Source organism: Oncorhynchus mykiss, chromosome 8 (assembly GCF_057628025.1).
Source record: "Oncorhynchus mykiss isolate SJ-2025 chromosome 8, ASM5762802v1, whole genome shotgun sequence".
In the NCBI taxonomy this organism is placed as follows: domain Eukaryota; kingdom Metazoa; phylum Chordata; class Actinopteri; order Salmoniformes; family Salmonidae; genus Oncorhynchus; species Oncorhynchus mykiss.
The window spans coordinates 8,602,501-8,620,000 of NC_143029.1; the positions used below are offsets into that span (position 1 = coordinate 8,602,501).

The 17,500-nt window shown below is 44.0% G+C and overlaps 1 protein-coding gene across 7 annotated transcripts in view; it reads right to left on the bottom strand.

Annotated features, from left to right (window-relative positions):
• LOC110529177 (ryanodine receptor 3) overlaps nucleotides 1–17,500 on the bottom strand; it is a 250,062-nt gene that overhangs the window by 115,413 nt on the left and 117,149 nt on the right. For all 7 annotated transcript variants that reach the window (XM_090242497.1, XM_090242492.1, XM_090242494.1 and 4 more), the window contains 9 exons: nucleotides 10,278–10,381; nucleotides 8,504–8,587; nucleotides 5,100–5,259; nucleotides 3,407–3,551; nucleotides 2,740–2,945; nucleotides 2,282–2,456; nucleotides 552–760; nucleotides 212–375; nucleotides 1–22 (listed from right to left, as the gene is read on the bottom strand). The exon at nucleotides 1–22 is cut by the window's left edge and continues 179 nt beyond it. In XM_090242497.1, the coding sequence (XP_090098623.1) occupies nucleotides 1–22; nucleotides 212–375; nucleotides 552–760; nucleotides 2,282–2,456; nucleotides 2,740–2,945; nucleotides 3,407–3,551; nucleotides 5,100–5,259; nucleotides 8,504–8,587; nucleotides 10,278–10,381 (1,269 nt within the window). The remainder of the gene's footprint in view (nucleotides 23–211; nucleotides 376–551; nucleotides 761–2,281; nucleotides 2,457–2,739; nucleotides 2,946–3,406; nucleotides 3,552–5,099; nucleotides 5,260–8,503; nucleotides 8,588–10,277; nucleotides 10,382–17,500) is intronic.

Below are 17,500 nucleotides of genomic sequence, written 5' to 3' on the forward strand. Positions count from 1 at the left end.
ATCATCTTCTTTTGGGGGCTGACTGCAAAATCACCAGGTAAGATCAGCGTTAATTTATCATGTTCCGCTTCACATTAAGTGAATGAATAAAATATTATTATATTGATTGATTGATGTTCATTGTCTTCCAATAGTAAAAATGGAATATCTAAAGCCTTGGTTGAAAGCAATATGTGTGTTTCTACCTCAGTGTTTCTACATTGTTTCTGACCTGAGTTTCTGAGACTCGTCAGGATTGACATGAGGAGCGTGGAGCTCTACAGGCATGCTCAGTCTGCAGTACATCATGTCACTGTTGCTCTGCTGGGTCCCAAACGTCTTGTGTGTCACCTTCAGGCACGGAGGGTTGTCCACTGTCCCATCTATCCGTGTCACCTGGAGCCAGTACAATCAGATGGAGAGGAGAATGATTACCACTCAGAACCAGGAATGGAACAATTTCCTTTCAGATGTCAGGCTTTAGTGGATATTGCTCAACATCAGGCCCCTGGTAACCAGGCCCCTGGTAACCAGGCCCCTGGTAACCAGGCCCCTTAATACTAAAACGGTACCTCGATGTGGCTGTGGTCCTTGGGGATGTTGACGAAGGTAGGCAGGCGTTTGCTGAACCACATGGTGACCTCTCTGTTCATGTTGACGGCGAAGGGTTCGAAGCCCTCCTGCAGGCCACACATGGTGTAGTACTTAAAGGTGCTGGCGTCCTTCCCCAGGTTCATACGGCCAATCTCAGACTGGGCCAGACAACACACTGGGATGAAGCCTGGAGAGGGTAGAGGTCAGAGGTTAGAGTTTAACGTATGAGTCTGGAAAGGAACTAGTCTTAAACCACAACCCAAAAGCAATTAACTCCAATCCACCAGTGGGTGCAAAAACTACTCATTATTTGCAAAGCACTCGGATACACTGCACTCCCCTTAGAACACTGGAGAAACAGCGTCATTTGGAACACAACAATCGATATGATTTACACTGAGTGATTGTGCTTGTCTTCCAACAACAGCAGGTTCATTTGCAGGCTAATTCAACGACTGATTTCCCCAATGCTTTGCTGCTTTAAGTTTAGCTGTCACGCCCTGGCCTTTAGTTACCTTTGTTTTCTGTATTATTTTGGTTAGGTCAGGGTGTGACATGGGGGATTTATGTGTTTCGTCTGGTCTAGGGGTTTTGTATGTTTATGGGGTGTTTTCTGGTCTAGGTGTTTATGTAAGTCTATGGTTGCCGAACCATATTTAGGCAGCCATGTTCTTTGGGTATTTTGTGGGTGATTGTTTCCTGTGTCAGTGTTTGTGCCACACGGGACTGTTTCGTTGCCAGTTCATGTTGAGTTTTCTTATTAAAAACCATGGACACCTACCACGCTGCATATTGGTCCGATACTTGCTACACCTCCTCTTCAGAGGAAGAGGAGGAAATCTGTCCTGACATTTGCTGTATGTGTTTTACAGCTCTGTGTCTCCGATCTCTAAGAGATCCAAACCTGAAGAGTACATTTCTGGTGAAGCACATCTTGAATAATTAAATACATCTGAATAAATAGCAATGCATTACATGATGCAAAGCAAATGTACCGTATGTATAAACCAGTACATAAAGTTAAGGAAGGATGAACCTCCTCCGATCTTCCTAGAGAGAAAAGGAGACGTTAACACTGTAGCAGACACTCTTATCTAGGGGGACTTACAGTAGTGAGTACATTCACTACCGTTAAAACGTTTGGGGTCATTTACAAATGTCCTTGTTTTTGAATGAAAAACACATTTTTTTGTCCATTAAAATAACATAAAATTGATCAGAAATACAGTGTAGACATTGTTAATTTTGTAAATTACTATTGTAGCTAGAAACGGCTGATTTTTAATGGAATATCTACATAGGTGTACAGAGGCCCATTATCAGCAACCATCACTCCTGTTTTCCAATGGCACGTTGTGTTAGCTAATCCAAGTTTATGATTTTAAAAGACTAATTCATCATTAGAAAACCCTTCACAAATTATGTTAGCACAGCTGAAAACTGTTGTTCTGATTAAAAAAGCAATACAACTGGTCTTCTTTAGACTAGTTGAGTATCTGGAGCATCAGCATTTGTGGGTTTGATTACAGGCTCAAAATGGCCAGAAACAAAGAACTTTCTTCTGAAACTCGTCAGTCTATAATTGTTCTCAGAAATGGAGGCTATTTCATGCGAGAAATTGCCAATCTCTAACAACTGAGCCACACGGGACCCACTACAGACTACAGTCTTCCAACAAGAGACTGAGAAGGGATAAAGATAAACTCACCATCCTCTGTCTCGAAGTCGACGAAGCAGAGCTCGGATCCCTTGTTAGTGATGATTAGTTCTCCGTTGAGGGTGAAGACCATAGACTTGTCCTCCATGTTGATCATGCAACCCACCACGTCTCCTTTGTTCCATGACTGGCCGAAGAAACGTGCACCCATGTGCATCCGACGACCCTGGGGGAACAAACAACATGTATTACTAATCTAATAACCACCCGGGAAACGTAAAGTTGATCAAGCGTACGACCAAGTCTACAATCATTTGCCTAGGTGCATGGCATGCCATTTCTTTCTGATTTAGCCAACTTGTTGTTGGCTTGTTTGGCAACAATATAACATTGCTGAGTGCAGAATGAGTAAGGTAGATGGGTAGTTAGGCTAGACCGATACGTACATGATAATACACTTCAAACTGTATCAAAACACGATTTAAAGATAAAAATAGTTGTCTGTTTACCTTGTATCCATCGAAGACGTAGGCCTGGTCGTCCATTCCCAGGTCAAAGTCTGACCTACAGCCTGGTCTAGCCCAGCCAACCCTCATGTCCCCTCCGGTCAGGGCCTCAAACTCAAAGTACCACTTCCCTGTCTTCACTGCATACGTCTGCTCTACGCGGAAGAACCGGATCGTCTCAATGCTCTGCCTCTCCACGATATGACAGGCTGGGGACACAGAGGAGATATTCATCCCATGCCAAAACGATGACAACTGTAGGGCATCTTTGGGTCTAGCGAGAGAGATATCTTAGTACTCTGAAAGATTGACTGAATCCGTCTCCAAGGACCATATCTATGGCAGTCCATTAAATCTATCCTCAAACACTAACTATTCAGGTGGGCAGTGGTAAGATATTATCTGATATTATGGGTGAGGTAAGGGAGGTAAGGGAGGTAAGGGAGGTAAGTGAGGTAAGGGAGGTGAGGGAGGGAAGGGAGGTAAGGGAGGTAAGGGAGACATGTACCTGTTTGCTTACTAATAAATTAGTTGAAGGATACTGGAAAAGTGTCTTTAATGATAGCCCTGACAATGTAACATCAGTGTAAAATGACAATTAGATCGCTACTACAGCACTGTACAGTTCAGTACCACAGTTATTTGACCATTAAATTGCTAATGTTCTCACACTCTTGGTCTGGGGGGTCGATGTCATAGCCGTATCCCACCAGGGTCCTGATGGCCTCCCTCAGACTGTCTCTGTTAGACTTCTTGGTTCTCTCGTCTAGCAGAGCGTAAGGCACCAGGCGAGGGTTACGCCTGCTCTTCACATCCTACAGAGATAAATAACAACATGCATATCAGACCCCTCTGCTTCACTAGACTGGTTTTGTCTTGTTAAATAATGTTGTGTACTGTCAAGAATGGTGTGTTCGATGACTTATAAATGCATGAGATTTATGCAGTCAAAGCTCATCCGTTAATCTAATGCCTATCACACTCCAAAATGTCTGGTAGATTAAAGAATTGGACAAAGACATTGGTTTATAATGTTATTTATAAACTGGGTGGTTGGAGCCCTGAATGCTGATTGGCTGACGTGGTGTATCAGACCATATACCACAGATATGACAAAACATTTATTTTTACTGCTCTAATTACGTTGGTAACTAGTTTATAATAAATATAAGGCACCTCAGGGGTTTGTGGTATATGGCCAATGTACTATGGCTAAGGGCTGTATCCAGGCACTCTGCGTTATGTCATGCATAACACCATCATTAAGTTTGCAGATGACACAACAGTGGTAGGACTGATCACCGACAACGACGAGACAGCCTATAGGGAGGAGGTCAGAGACCTGGCCGGGTGGTGCCAGAATAACAACCTATCCCTCAACGTAACCAAGACTAAGGAGATGATTGTGGACTACAGGAAAAGGAGGACCGAGCACGTCCCCATTCTCATCGACGGGGCTGTAGTGGAGCAGGTTGAGAGCTTCAAGTTCCTAGGTGTCCACATCAACAACAAACTAGAATGGTCCAAACACACCAAGACAGTCCTGAAGAGGGCACGACAAAACCTATTCCCCCTCAGGAATCTAAAAAGATTTGGCATGGGTCCTCAGATCCTCAAAAGGTTCTACAGCTGCAACATCGAGAGAATCCTGACCGGTTGCATCACTGCCTGGTATGGCAATAGCTCGGCCTCCGACCGCAAGGCACTACAGTGCATCACTGGGGCAAAGCTGCCTGCCATCCAGGACCTCTACACCAGGCGGTGTCAGAGGAAGGCCTTAAAAAATGTCAAAGACCCCAGCCAGCCCAGTCATAGACTGTTCTCTCTACTACCGCATGTTAAGTGGTACCGGAGTGCCAAGTCTAGGACAAAAAGGCTTCTCAACAGTTTTTACCCCCAAGACATAAGACTCCTGAACAGGTAACCAATGGTTACCCGGACTATTTGCATTCTGTGCCCCCCCCCCCAACCCCTCTTTTACGCTTCTGCTACTCTCTGTTCATCATATATGGATAGTCACTTTAACCATATCTACATGTACATAGTACTTCAATCAGCCTGACTAACCGGTGTCTGTATGTATCCTTGCTACTCTTATTTTCAAATGTCTTTTTACTGTTGTTTTATTTCTTTACTTACACACACACACACACACACACACACACACACACACACACACACACACACACACCTTTTTTTTTCACACTATTCGATTAGAGCCTGTAAGTAAGCATTTCACTGTAAGGTCTACACCTGTTGTATCAGCACACGTGACCAATAAACTTGAACAACAGCCCTGGTATTTTGGCCTTAATTGCATTGATTGTTCACTGAAGATTTGACAGATAAAGGGGGCACTTCACCTGCTGGATGCCGTACGTCCATCCTTGTTTGACCCTGTCCTTGGCCCACACGTTGTGAGCGTTCTCCGCCAGTTTATCTACCAGGACCTCCTGACCAGCCGTCAGTTTCACCTCAGACAGCTGCAGTGGCGTTGGCTTGTAACCGTTACACATCACATAGCTGAAAATATCAAAACATATACCTGTTAGACATCACACAGATGAAAATATCAAGTTGTAGAGCTGTAGAGATGTAGAACAGTAGAACTAGAGACCTATAGAGCTGTAGAGCTATAGAACTGTAGAACTGTAGAGCTGTAGAGATGTAGAACTGTAGAGCTGTAGAACTGTAGAACTAGAAAGCTGTAGAGCTGTAGAGATGTAGAGCTGTAAAACTGTAGAGCTGTAGAGCTGTAGAACTAGAGAGCTGTAGAGCTGTAGAGGTGTAGAGCTGTAGAGATGTAAAACTGTAGAACTGTAGAGCTGTAGAGATGTAAAACTGTAGAACTGTAGAGCTGTAGAGATGTAGAACTGTAGAGCTGTAGAGCTGTAGAGATGTAGAACTGTAGAGCCGTAGAGCTGTAGAGATGTAGAACTGTAGAGCTGTAGAGCTGTAGAACTAGAGAGCTGTTGAGATGTAGAGCTGTAGAGATGTAGAGCTGTAGAGCTGTAGAGATGTAGAACTGTAGAGCTGTAGAGATGTAGAACTCTAGAGCTGTAGAACTGTAGAACTGTAGAACTGTAGAACTGTAGAGCTGTAGAGCTGTAGAACTGTAGAACTGTAGAGCTGTAGAACAGTAGAGCTGTAGAACTGTAGAACTGTAGAACTGTAGAGCTGTAGAACTGTAGAACTGTAGAACTGTAGAACTGTAGAGATGTAGAGATGTAGAACTGTAGAGCTGTAGAACTAGAGAGCTGTAGAGCTGTAGAGATGTAAAACTGTAAAACTGTAGAGCTGTAGAGCTGTAGAACTAGAGAGCTGTAGAGCTGTAGAGATGTAGAGCTGTAAACAGTAGAGCTGTGGAGCTGTAGAACAGTAGAGCTGTAGAGATGTAGAACTGTAGAGATGTAAAACTGTAGAACTGTAGAGCTGTAGAGATGTAAAACTGTATAACTGTAGAGCTGTAGAGATGTAGAGATGTAGAACTGTAGAGCTGTAGAACTAGAGAGCTGTAGAGCTGTAGAGATGTAAAACTGTAAAACTGTAGAGCTGTAGAGCTGTAGAACTAGAGAGCTGTAGAGCTGTAGAGATGTAGAGCTGTAGAACTGTAGAGCTGTAGAGCTGTAGAGATGTAGAACTGTAGAACTGTAGAGCTGTAGAACTAGAGAGCTGTAGAGCTGTAGAGGTGTAGAGCTGTAGAGATGTAAAACTGTAGAACTGTAGAGCTGTAGAGATGTAAAACTGTATAACTGTAGAGCTGTAGAGATGTAGAGATGTAGAACTGTAGAGCTGTAGAACTAGAGAGCTGTAGAGCTGTAGAGATGTAAAACTGTAAAACTGTAGAGCTGTAGAGCTGTAGAACTAGAGAGCTGTAGAGCTGTAGAGATGTAGAGCTGTAAACAGTAGAGCTGTGGAGCTGTAGAACTGTAGAGCTGTATAGATGTAGAACTGTAGAGCTGTAGAGATGTAGAACTGTAGAACTGTAGAGCTGTAGAGCTGTAGAGATGTAGAACTGTAGAACTGTAGAGCTGTAGAACTAGAGAGCTGTAGAGCTGTAGAGGTGTAGAGCTGTAGAGATGTAAAACTGTAGAACTGTAGAGCTGCAGAGATGTAAAACTGTAGAACTGTAGAGCTGTAGAGATGTAGAACTGTAGAGCTGTAGAGCTGTAGAGATGTAGAACTGTAGAGCCGTAGAGCTGTAGAGATGTAGAACTGTAGAACTGTAGAGCTGTAGAGCTGTAGAACTAGAGAGCTGTTGAGATGTAGAGCTGTAGAGATGTAGAGCTGTAGAGCTGTAGAGATGTAGAACTGTAGAGCTGTAGAGATGTAGAACTCTAGAGCTGTAGAACTCTAGAGCTGTAGAACTGTAGAACTGTAGAGCTGTAGAGCTGTAGAACTGTAGAACTGTAGAGCTGTAGAACAGTAGAGCTGCAGAACTGTAGAACTGTAGAACTGTAGAGCTGTAGAACTGTAGAACTGTAGAACTGTAGAACTGTAGAGATGTAGAGATGTAGAACTGTAGAGCTGTAGAACTAGAGAGCTGTAGAGCTGTAGAGATGTAAAACTGTAAAACTGTAGAGCTGTAGAGCTGTAGAACTAGAGAGCTGTAGAGCTGTAGAGATGTAGAGCTGTAAACAGTAGAGCTGTGGAGCTGTAGAACTGTAGAGCTGTAGAGATGTAGAACTGTAGAGCTGTAGAGATGTAGAACTATAGAACTGTAGAGCTGTAGAGCTGTAGAGATGTAGAACTGTAGAACTGTAGAGCTGTAGAGCTGTAGATATGTAGAACTGTAGAACTGTAGAGCTGTAGAGCTGTGGAGCTGTAGAACTAGAGAGCTGTTGAGATGTAGAGCTGTAGAGATGTAGAGCTGTAGAGCTGTAGAGCTGTAGAGCTGTAGAGATGTAGAACTCTAGAGCTGTAGAACTGTAGAACTGTAGAACTGTAGAGCTGTAGAGCTAAAGAACTGTAGAGCTGTAGAACTGTAGAGCTGTAGAACTGTAGAGCTGTAGAACTGTAGAACTGTAGAGCTGTAGAGCTGTAGAGCTGTAGAACTGTAGAGCTGTAGAACTGTAGAGCTGTAGAGCTGTAGAGATGTAGAACTGTAGAGATGTAGAACTGTAGAGATGTAGAACTGTAGAGATGTAGAGATGTAGAGATGTAGAACTGTAGAGATGTAGAACTGCAGAGATGTAGAACAGTAGAGCTATAGAGCTGTAGAGCTGTAGAGCTGTAGAACAGTAGAGCTGTAGAGATGTAGAACAGTAGAGTTGTAGAGATGTAGAACTGTAGAGATGTAGACCTGTAGAGATGTAGAACTGTAGAGATGTAGAGCTGTAGAACTGTAGAACTGTATAGCTGTAGAACAGTAGAGCTGTAGAGATGTAGAACTGTAGAGATGTAGAACTGTAGAGATGTAGAGCTGTAGAACTGTAGAACTGTAGAACTGTAGAGCTGTATAGATGTAGAACTGTAGAGATGTAGAACTGTAGAGATGTAGAGCTGTAGAACTGTAGAACTGTATAGCTGTAGAACAGTAGAGCTGTAGAGATGTAGAACTGTAGTTGAAGTGTCTCAAACCACAAGACAGACTCCCTCTGATTTCCTAATGAATTCATCATTATTTCTCTCACAATACTCTATTGACTGGTCATCTCAATAATAATAAGTCACAGTCTCTGAGTACATTTCTCCCCATGCAGGGTTTTAGAATCAACCTCCTACTGCTACAACAGATAGGTCCACTAGTAGAAACAACATGACTTACTCCTTGGGCAGTTTGACTTTCTTCAGATCTTCCTCGGCGTTAATGTTAGTCTGTGTCACATGACATCCCAGTGCCAACAGGGTCCTGACACACAGAGAGAAAGAGGCAGAAATACACGAGTTAAAACCTCACTATTATAGCTTTGTTACCTGTAAGTAAGCGTTTCATTGGACAGTGTATAACAGGCGTATCCTGTACATACGACTAATACAACTTGAAACTTAGTTTATATTTTTCCATCATGTTTTTCTAAAAGTAGCCATTTTTTGGGGACCCTAGCAGACAGATACTCTGGCCACACCTGCCACTATTCTATCCCACTTCTATACTATGTCATTGTTTCATGAGATCAGCACCAGTAACTTGAAAAAATTATTTGTTTTATTGATTGTAATGTCTTTGATGTGACGCAATAAAAACAACTATTTGCAACAACAAAAAAGCATCACTAACTTTGCTATTCAGAAGCTTACCCTAAAGTAAATTGAATTAAAATGCCAAAATGATATAGTCTAATTTTCCTAATACTATACAATCATTCAAAATAGGCCACTACTGTATAACAGAAAGCGTGATCATTAGCTGTTTTCACTTTGTCATTATGGGATTTGAGGAAAGTGTATTTAATCTATTTTAGAATAAGGCTGTAACGTAACAAGTCAAGGGGTCTGAATACTTTCCGAATGCACTGAATATACAAGTCATTTTGGTTTGTCAGTATCAGCAGATTAGGCTCCCATGTACATGTTGTCTGTTGGCTATTAAATAAGATTCTGCTAATGTCTCCAGTCTTATAAAGTGGAATAGCATTGCCATATTTTTTTCCTGTTGTCCGAAGACAGACAGAAATGTATCTGATCTCGTCTACAGCCGACAGGCCATTTTACCAGTACCACTACACGCTCAGTACTGTCCTTTTGTTTTGGTGAATTTGTGATTGCCTTTTTCATCTTTTTTTACATCTAAATTATGATGATCCAATCTACTCATCACATAATGAATAACAAGCCATCTTATGTAAGTCTGAAAAATGCGATGACGCACAGAACACTTCATTATAAAGGTATATTTTTAAGGTGAAAATTAACAGCTCCCCCCCCCCCAAACAAACTTTAAACTCTCTGTCTGTCTCCACATATGTTACTATTGATTATATGTCAGTGCAACAGCTGCACCTTTCAGTTAGTAAAGAATTCCCCAAATACTGATTCACATGAACTGCATACTGATTCACATGAACTGCATACTGATTCACATGAACTGCATACTGATTCACATGAACTGCATACTGATTCACATGAACTGCATACTGATTCACATGAACTGTGTGTGGATGAGGAAAACATTGAAGCAGCTAGTTGCATTTAATGAGTTAGATCTCCCGAGTGAGTAAAACCAGGGGAGTATTGATTTAAAGAGCCCTGGAGGAGCTCTCAGCTCAGAGCCCCAGTATCCACCTAAACAGTGAGACATCCTCCCCCCCCCCCCTCCATGCACAGAGTCAACACACAGGCACTCCTTCTAAAGACACTTCCTGGGACGAACAGCCTCAATTAAATAGCCCATCTGTCAATTACTTAGCCGAGTATGAAACATCCTCTTAGTCAAACATGGCTATCAATCACCGCGTGTGGAAGAGGTAGATCATTTTACTGGAGACACTGAGATGTCAGTTTGGTTGTCATCGGTGGCTACTCTTTTCAGTGTAATTGGATGGAATGAGTCATGTGATACAGTACGTATAGGTGTTTACGATCTTAGCCGAGCTACTCACTTGAGAGTTTCACTAGACATCTGCAGGTTATAGTTGCTCTCTGTTTCAGGCAGCTTGGTGAAATCCACCAGGCAAGGGTGCTGCCTCTTGTTGTCATCTCGAACCTGAGGGAGAGAGGAGAGGCAATTTAGCATGGTCTGGATGCACAAACCGATTTGCAACTGTTGACAGAACGGTTGACAAAAACTGAAATGATTCACTGCGTAGCTAGTCTATCAAACAATAGTCTGCTGTGACAGCTAAAACACTAGCTCTGGGTGCTGAGATTAATGTGTAACAAATGGAAACTTAAATGATCCGATCACGATACACCACCAAATGTGTTACTGATAATGTAGACTACAATAGCTCAATAAGGGAGAATGAAGTTCCAAACAAAACCCATTAACTGAATCAGCATTTTTCAAATAAAACTTCAACACATTTGCACTGTGTATTTCGCTAGGTTACCTCAGGACAGTCTAATTGTAATTACCTCGGGCCAGTCTAATTGTAATTACCTTGGGCCAGTCTAATTGTAATTACCTCAGGCCAGTCTAAATGTAATTAGCTCAGGCCAGTCTAATTGTAATTACCTCAGCCCAGTCTGATTGTAATTAACTCGGCCCAGTCTTATTGTAATTACCCCAGGCCAGTCTAATTGTAATTACCGCGGGCCAGTCGAATTGTAATTACCTCAGGCCAGTCTATTTGTAATAACCTCAGGCCAGTCTAATTGTAATTACCTCGGGCCAGTCTAATTGTAATTACCTCGGGCCAGTCTATTTGTAATTACCTCAGGTCATTCTAATTGTAATTACCTTGGGCCAGTCTAATTGTTATTACCTCAGGTCACTCTAATTGTAATTACCTTGGGCCAGTCTAATTGTAATTACCTCAGGTCACTCGAATTGTAATTACCTTGGGCCAGTCTAATTGTAATTACCTCAGGTCACTCTAATTGTAATTACCTCGGGCCAGTCTAATTGTAATTACCTTGGGCCAGTCTATTGTAATTACCTCAGGTCACTCTAATTGTAATTACCTTGGGCCAGTCTAATTGTAATTACCTTGGGCCACTCTAATTGTAATTACCTTGGGCCAGTCTAATTGTAATTACCTTGGGCCAGTCTAATTGTAATTACCTTGGGCCAGTCTAATTGTAATTACCTCAGGTCACTCTAATTGTAATTACCTTGGGCCAGTCTAATTGTAATTACCTCAGGTCACTCTAATTGTAATTACCTTGGGCCAGTCTAATTGCAATTACCTTGGGCCAGTCTAATTGTAATTATCTTGGGCCAGTCTAATTGTAATTACCTCAGGTCACTCTAATTGTAATTACCTTGGGCCAGTCTAATTGTAATTACCGTGGGCCAGTCTAATTGTAATTACCTCAGGTCACTCTAATTGTAATTACCTTGGGTCAGTCTAATTGTAATTACCTTGGGCCAGTCTAATTGTAATTATCTCAGGTCACTCTAATTGTAATAACATTGGGCCAGTCTAATTGTAATTACCTCAGGTCACTCTAATTGTAATTACCTTGGGCCAGTCTAATTGTAATTACCTCAGGTCACTCTAATTGTAATTACCTTGGGCCAGTCTAATTGTTATTACCTCAGGTCACTCTAATTGTAATTACCTTGGGCCAGTCTAATTGTAATTACCTCAGGTCACTCTAATTGTAATTACCTTGGGCCAGTTTAATTGTAATTACCTTGGGCCAGTCTAATTGTAATTACACCCCAGGCAGAGTAGCTGCTGCCTTGAAAGGAACTAATGAGGATCCATAATAAACCCCAGGAAGAGTAGCTGTTGACTTGACAGGAACTAATGTTGAGCCATAATAAACCCCAGGAAGAGTAGCTGCTGCCTTGACAGGAACTAATGAGGATCCATAATAAACCCCAGGAAGAGTAGCTGCTGCCTTGACAGGAACTAATTAAGATCCATAATAAACCCCAGGAAGAGTAGCTGCTGCCTTGGCAGGAACTAATGGGGATCCTTAAATAAACCCCAGGAAGAGTAGCTGCTGCCTTGGCAGAACTAATGGGGATCCTTAATAAACCCCAGGAAGAGTAGCTGCTGCCTTGACAGAACTAACGGGATCCATAATAAACCCCAGGAAGAGTAGCTGCTGCCTTGACAGAACTAACGGGGATCCATAATAAACCCCAGGAAGAGTAGCTGCTGCCTTGGCAGGAACTAACGGGATCCATAATAAACCCCAGGAAGAGTAGCTGCTGCCTTGGCAGGAACTAACGGGATCCATTATAAACCCCAGGAAGAGTAGCTGCTGCCTTGACAGAACTAACGGGATCCATAATAAACCCCAGGAAGAGTAGCTGCTGCCTTGACAGAACTAACGGGGATCCATAATAAACCCCAGGAAGAGTAGCTGCTGCCTTGGCAGGAACTAACGGGATCCATTATAAACCCCAGGAAGAGTAGCTGCTGCCTTGGCAGGAACTAACGGGGATCCATAATAAACCCCAGGAAGAGTAGCTGCTGCCTTGGCAGGAACTAACGGGATCCATTATAAACCCCAGGAAGAGTAGTTGCTGCCTTGGCAGGAACTAATGGGGATCCATAATAAACCCCAGGAAGAGTAGCTGCTGCCTTGGCAGGAACTAACGGGGATCCATAATAAACCCCAGGAAGAGTAGCTGCTGCCTTGGCAGGAACTAACGGGATCCATAATAAACCCCAGGAAGAGTAGCTGCTGCCTTGGCAGGAACTAACGGGATCCATTATAAACCCCAGGAAGAGTAGCTGCTGCCTTGGCAGGAACTAACGGGGATCCATAATAAACCCCAGGAAGAGTAGCTGCTGCCTTGGCAGGAACTAACGGGATCCATAATAAACCCCAGGAATAGTAGCTGCTGCCTTGGCAGGAACTAATGGGGATCCATAATAAACCCCAGGAAGAGTAGCTGCTGCCTTGGCAGGAACTAACGGGGATCCATAATAAACCCCAGGAAGAGTAGCTGCTGCCTTGGCAGGATCTAATGGGATCCATAATAAACCCCAGGAAGAGTAGCTGCTGCCTTGGCAGGATCTAATGGGATCCATTATAAACCCCAGGAAGAGTAGCTGCTGCCTTGGCAGGATCTAATGGGATCCATTATAAACCCCAGGAAGAGTAGCTGCTGCCTTGGCAGGATCTAATGGGATCCATTATAAACCCCAGGAAGAGTAGCTGCTGCCTTGGAAGGAACTAACGGGATCCATTATAAACCCCAGGAAGAGTAGCTGCTGCCTTGGAAGGAACTAACGGGACCCATTATAAACCCCAGGAAGAGTAGCTGCTGCCTTGGAAGGAACTAACGGGATCCATAATAAACCCCAGGAAGAGTAGCTGCTGCCTTGGCAGGAACTAATGGGATCCATAATAAACCCCAGGAAGAGTAGCTGCTGCCTTGGAAGGAACTAACGAGATCCATTATAAACCCCAGGAAGAGTAACTGCTGCCTTGGAAGGAACTAACGGGATCCATTATAAACACCAGGAAGAGTAGCTGCTGCCTTGGAAGGAACTAACGGGATCCATTATAAACCCCAGGAAGAGTAGCTGCTGCCTTGGAAGGAACTAACGGGATCCATAATAAACTCCAGGAAGAGTAGCTGCTGCCTTGGCAGGAACTAATGGGATCCATAATAAACCCCAGGAAGAGTAGCTGCTGCCTTGGAAGGAACTAACGGGATCCATAATAAACCCCAGGAAGAGTAGCTGCTGCCTTGGCAGGAACTAATGGGATCCATAATAAACCCCAGGAAGAGTAGCTGCTGCCTTGGAAGGAACTAACGGGATCCATTATAAACCCCAGGAAGAGTAGCTGCTGCCTTGGAAGGAACTAACGGGATCCATTATAAACCCCAGGAAGAGTAGCTGCTGCCTTGGCAGGAACTAATGGGGATCCATAATAAACCCCAGGAAGAGTAGCTGCTGCCTTGGAAGGAACTAATGAAGATCCATAATAAACCTCAGGAAGAGTAGCTGCTGCCTTGGAAGGAACTAATGAAGATCCATAATAAACCTCAGGAAGAGTAGTTGCTGCCTTGGAAGGAACTAATGGGATCCATTATAAACCCCAGGAAGAGTAGTTGCTGCCTTGGAAGGAACTAATGGGATCCATTATAAACCCCAGGAAGAGTAGTTGCTGCCTTGGAAGGAACTAATGGGATCCATTATAAACCCCAGGAAGAGTAGTTGCTGCCTTGGAAGGAACTAATGGGATCCATTATAAACCCCAGGAAGAGTAGTTGCTGCCTTGGAAGGAACTAATGGGATCCATAATAAACCCCAGGAAGAGTAGTTGCTGCCTTGGAAGGAACTAATGGGATCCATTATAAACCCCAGGAAGAGTAGTTGCTGCCTTGGAAGGAACTAATGGGATCCATTATAAACCCCAGGAAGAGTAGTTGCTGCCTTGGAAGCAACTAATGGGATCCATTATAAACCCCAGGAAGAGTAGTTGCTGCCTTGGAAGGAACTAATGGGATCCATTATAAACCCCAGGAAGAGTAGTTGCTGCCTTGGAAGGAACTAATGGGATCCATTATAAACCCCAGGAAGAGTAGTTGCTGCCTTGGAAGGAACTAATGGGATCCATAATAAACCCCAGGAAGAGTAGTTGCTGCCTTGGAAGGAACTAATGGGATCCATTATAAACCCCAGGAAGAGTAGTTGCTGCCTTGGAAGGAACTAATGGGATCCATTATAAACCCCAGGAAGAGTAGTTGCTGCCTTGGAAGGAACTAATGGGATCCATTATAAACCCCAGGAAGAGTAGTTGCTGCCTTGGAAGGAACTAATGGGATCCATTATAAACCCCAGGAAGAGTAGTTGCTGCCTTGGAAGGAACTAATGGCGATCCATAATAAACCCCAGGAAGAGTAGCTGCTGCCTTGGAAGGAACTAATGGGATCCATTATAAACCCCAGGAATAGTAGCTGCTGCCTTGGCAGGAACTAATGGGGATCCATAATAAACCCCAGGAAGAGTAGCTGCTGCCTTGGCAGGAACTAACGGGGATCCATAATAAACCCCAGGAAGAGTAGCTGCTGCCTTGGCAGGATCTAATGGGATCCATAATAAACCCCAGGAAGAGTAGCTGCTGCCTTGGCAGGATCTAATGGGATCCATTATAAACCCCAGGAAGAGTAGCTGCTGCCTTGGCAGGATCTAATGGGATCCATTATAAACCCCAGGAAGAGTAGCTGCTGCCTTGGCAGGATCTAATGGGATCCATTATAAACCCCAGGAAGAGTAGCTGCTGCCTTGGAAGGAACTAACGGGATCCATTATAAACCCCAGGAAGAGTAGCTGCTGCCTTGGAAGGAACTAACGGGATCCATAATAAACCCCAGGAAGAGTAGCTGCTGCCTTGGCAGGAACTAATGGGATCCATAATAAACCCCAGGAAGAGTAGCTGCTGCCTTGGAAGGAACTAACGGGATCCATTATAAACCCCAGGAAGAGTAACTGCTGCCTTGGAAGGAACTAACGGGATCCATTATAAACCCCAGGAAGAGTAGCTGCTGCCTTGGAAGGAACTAACGGGATCCATTATAAACCCCAGGAAGAGTAGCTGCTGCCTTGGAAGGAACTAACGGGATCCATAATAAACCCCAGGAAGAGTAGCTGCTGCCTTGGCAGGAACTAATGGGATCCATAATAAACCCCAGGAAGAGTAGCTGCTGCCTTGGAAGGAACTAACGGGATCCATAATAAACCCCAGGAAGAGTAGCTGCTGCCTTGGCAGGAACTAATGGGATCCATAATAAACCCCAGGAAGAGTAGCTGCTGCCTTTTGAAGGAACTAATGAAGATCCATAATAAACCTCAGGAAGAGTAGCTGCTGCCTTGGAAGGAACTAATGAAGATCCATAATAAACCTCAGGAAGAGTAGTTGCTGCCTTGGAAGGAACTAATGGGATCCATTATAAACCCCAGGAAGAGTAGTTGCTGCCTTGGAAGGAACTAATGGGATCCATTATAAACCCCAGGAAGAGTAGTTGCTGCCTTGGAAGGAACTAATGGGATCCATTATAAACCCCAGGAAGAGTAGTTGCTGCCTTGGAAGGAACTAATGGGATCCATTATAAACCCCAGGAAGAGTAGTTGCTGCCTTGGCAGGAACTAACGGGATCCATTATAAACCCCAGGAAGAGTAGCTGCTGCCTTGACAGAACTAACGGGATCCATAATAAACCCCAGGAAGAGTAGCTGCTGCCTTGACAGAACTAACGGGGATCCATAATAAACCCCAGGAAGAGTAGCTGCTGCCTTGGCAGGAACTAACGGGATCCATTATAAACCCCAGGAAGAGTAGCTGCTGCCTTGGCAGGAACTAACGGGGATCCATAATAAACCCCAGGAAGAGTAGCTGCTGCCTTGGCAGGAACTAACGGGATCCATTATAAACCCCAGGAAGAGTAGTTGCTGCCTTGGCAGGAACTAATGGGGATCCATAATAAACCCCAGGAAGAGTAGCTGCTGCCTTGGCAGGAACTAACGGGGATCCATAATAAACCCCAGGAAGAGTAGCTGCTGCCTTGGCAGGAACTAACGGGATCCATAATAAACCCCAGGAAGAGTAGCTGCTGCCTTGGCAGGAACTAACGGGATCCATTATAAACCCCAGGAAGAGTAGCTGCTGCCTTGGCAGGAACTAACGGGGATCCATAATAAACCCCAGGAAGAGTAGCTGCTGCCTTGGCAGGAACTAACGGGATCCATAATAAACCCCAGGAATAGTAGCTGCTGCCTTGGCAGGAACTAATGGGGATCCATAATAAACCCCAGGAAGAGTAGCTGCTGCCTTGGCAGGAACTAACGGGGATCCATAATAAACCCCAGGAAGAGTAGCTGCTGCCTTGGCAGGATCTAATGGGATCCATAATAAACCCCAGGAAGAGTAGCTGCTGCCTTGGCAGGATCTAATGGGATCCATTATAAACCCCAGGAAGAGTAGCTGCTGCCTTGGCAGGATCTAATGGGATCCATTATAAACCCCAGGAAGAGTAGCTGCTGCCTTGGCAGGATCTAATGGGATCCATTATAAACCCCAGGAAGAGTAGCTGCTGCCTTGGAAGGAACTAACGGGATCCATTATAAACCCCAGGAAGAGTAGCTGCTGCCTTGGAAGGAACTAACGGGACCCATTATAAACCCCAGGAAGAGTAGCTGCTGCCTTGGAAGGAACTAACGGGATCCATAATAAACCCCAGGAAGAGTAG